Raw genomic sequence first — 1,141 nt, forward strand, 5'->3', positions numbered from 1 at the left:
GCCCCCCTCTGTTTAGACGCCTACAGTGGGTCCTGGGCACCCATATCCTCACCTCTTTGCAGACACCTGTGGGGGTCAGAGGGCTGGATGCTGGTGCCCCAGAGTGACAGGTAAAGGACACAGGGGCAGAGGGGACAGGGCTATGTGTGGGCTCCTCCAGCTGTAACAGGACAGCCTTCTCGCGCTGTGTACGCACCCTCCCCATGCTCTTCTGCTCTAGAGCAGAGCAGCCTGTTTTCTAAAAAAATATTGTTATTGATTTCAGAGAGGGAGAAGGAGAGAAACATCCATGATGAGAGAGAACCATTGATCGGCTGCCTCCTGCACGCCCCCTACGGGGGATCCAGCCCACAACCTGGGCATGTGCCCTAGACCTGAATCAAACCTGGGACCCCTCAGTCTGCAGGCCGACGCTCTACCCACTGAGCCAAGCAGGCCAGGGCCAGCCTATTCCTCTTATGTAAAGTGGTTTGTATCTGAATCGCCTCTGACAAAAAGTCCTGGTAAGAAAAGTTTCCTCTGTGAAGCCCTACTACCACTATAAGTATTTTAATAGCTCCTATCACATGGCCCGGCCGGTGTTGCTCAGTGATTGAGCGTCGACCTAGGAACCAGGAGTTTGCGGACTTCTGGTCCAGGGCCTCTGCGTCCCTGGGTGTGGGCCGCCTCCCAGGAGCCTCCCACAGGCACCCGTGGGTGGGAGGTTCCCACGGCCCTGCCCAGGGTGGGGTGGGGCGGCGAACCCCACACCATGGCTTTGGGTGTTGCCTCTCATTCAGGTTGGGCCACTTTGCGGTTCCCAGACTCCCAGCCTGGACCGCTGAGCAGCAGAGGGGGAAACTCCTGTTCCCTGGTCCTCCTGCCCCCACCCCTCCCCCGCCCCCCTTCTCTGGGCTGAGGGACCCTCTCAGCATGCTCCCGGCTTGGAGGCTTTGCTCCACAAATTATATCAGGACTTCAGGCGGCACCAGGAATCTGCCAAGCTCATTTGAAACACACAGCATTCAACCAAACTGTTGTGTCCTCAGCCCACTGAGTACAGGGTCTGACACCTGACGTCCTAAAGCTACTTCCCTCCTCCTGGCAGGAAGGGGTGGCAGGAGCACCTGGGAACGCTGTGCTCTCAGGAGGAAGACAGGGC

The 1,141-nt window shown here is 58.2% G+C and overlaps 1 protein-coding gene across 1 annotated transcript in view; it reads right to left on the reverse strand.

Moving 5' to 3' along the window:
- The window catches only part of KDM5B (lysine (K)-specific demethylase 5B), a 41,576-nt gene extending 41,371 nt beyond the window's left edge, over positions 1 to 205 (reverse strand). Inside the window, 1 exon segment of the mRNA XM_015559884.1 lies at positions 53 to 205. Coding sequence (XP_015415370.1) covers positions 53 to 205 — 153 coding nt within the window.
- Between the last annotated feature and the right edge of the window lie 936 nt (positions 206 to 1,141).

The sequence above is a fragment of the Myotis davidii genome, unplaced genomic scaffold (assembly GCF_000327345.1).
Source record: "Myotis davidii unplaced genomic scaffold, ASM32734v1 scaffold1915, whole genome shotgun sequence".
Taxonomy (NCBI): Eukaryota; Metazoa; Chordata; class Mammalia; order Chiroptera; family Vespertilionidae; genus Myotis; species Myotis davidii.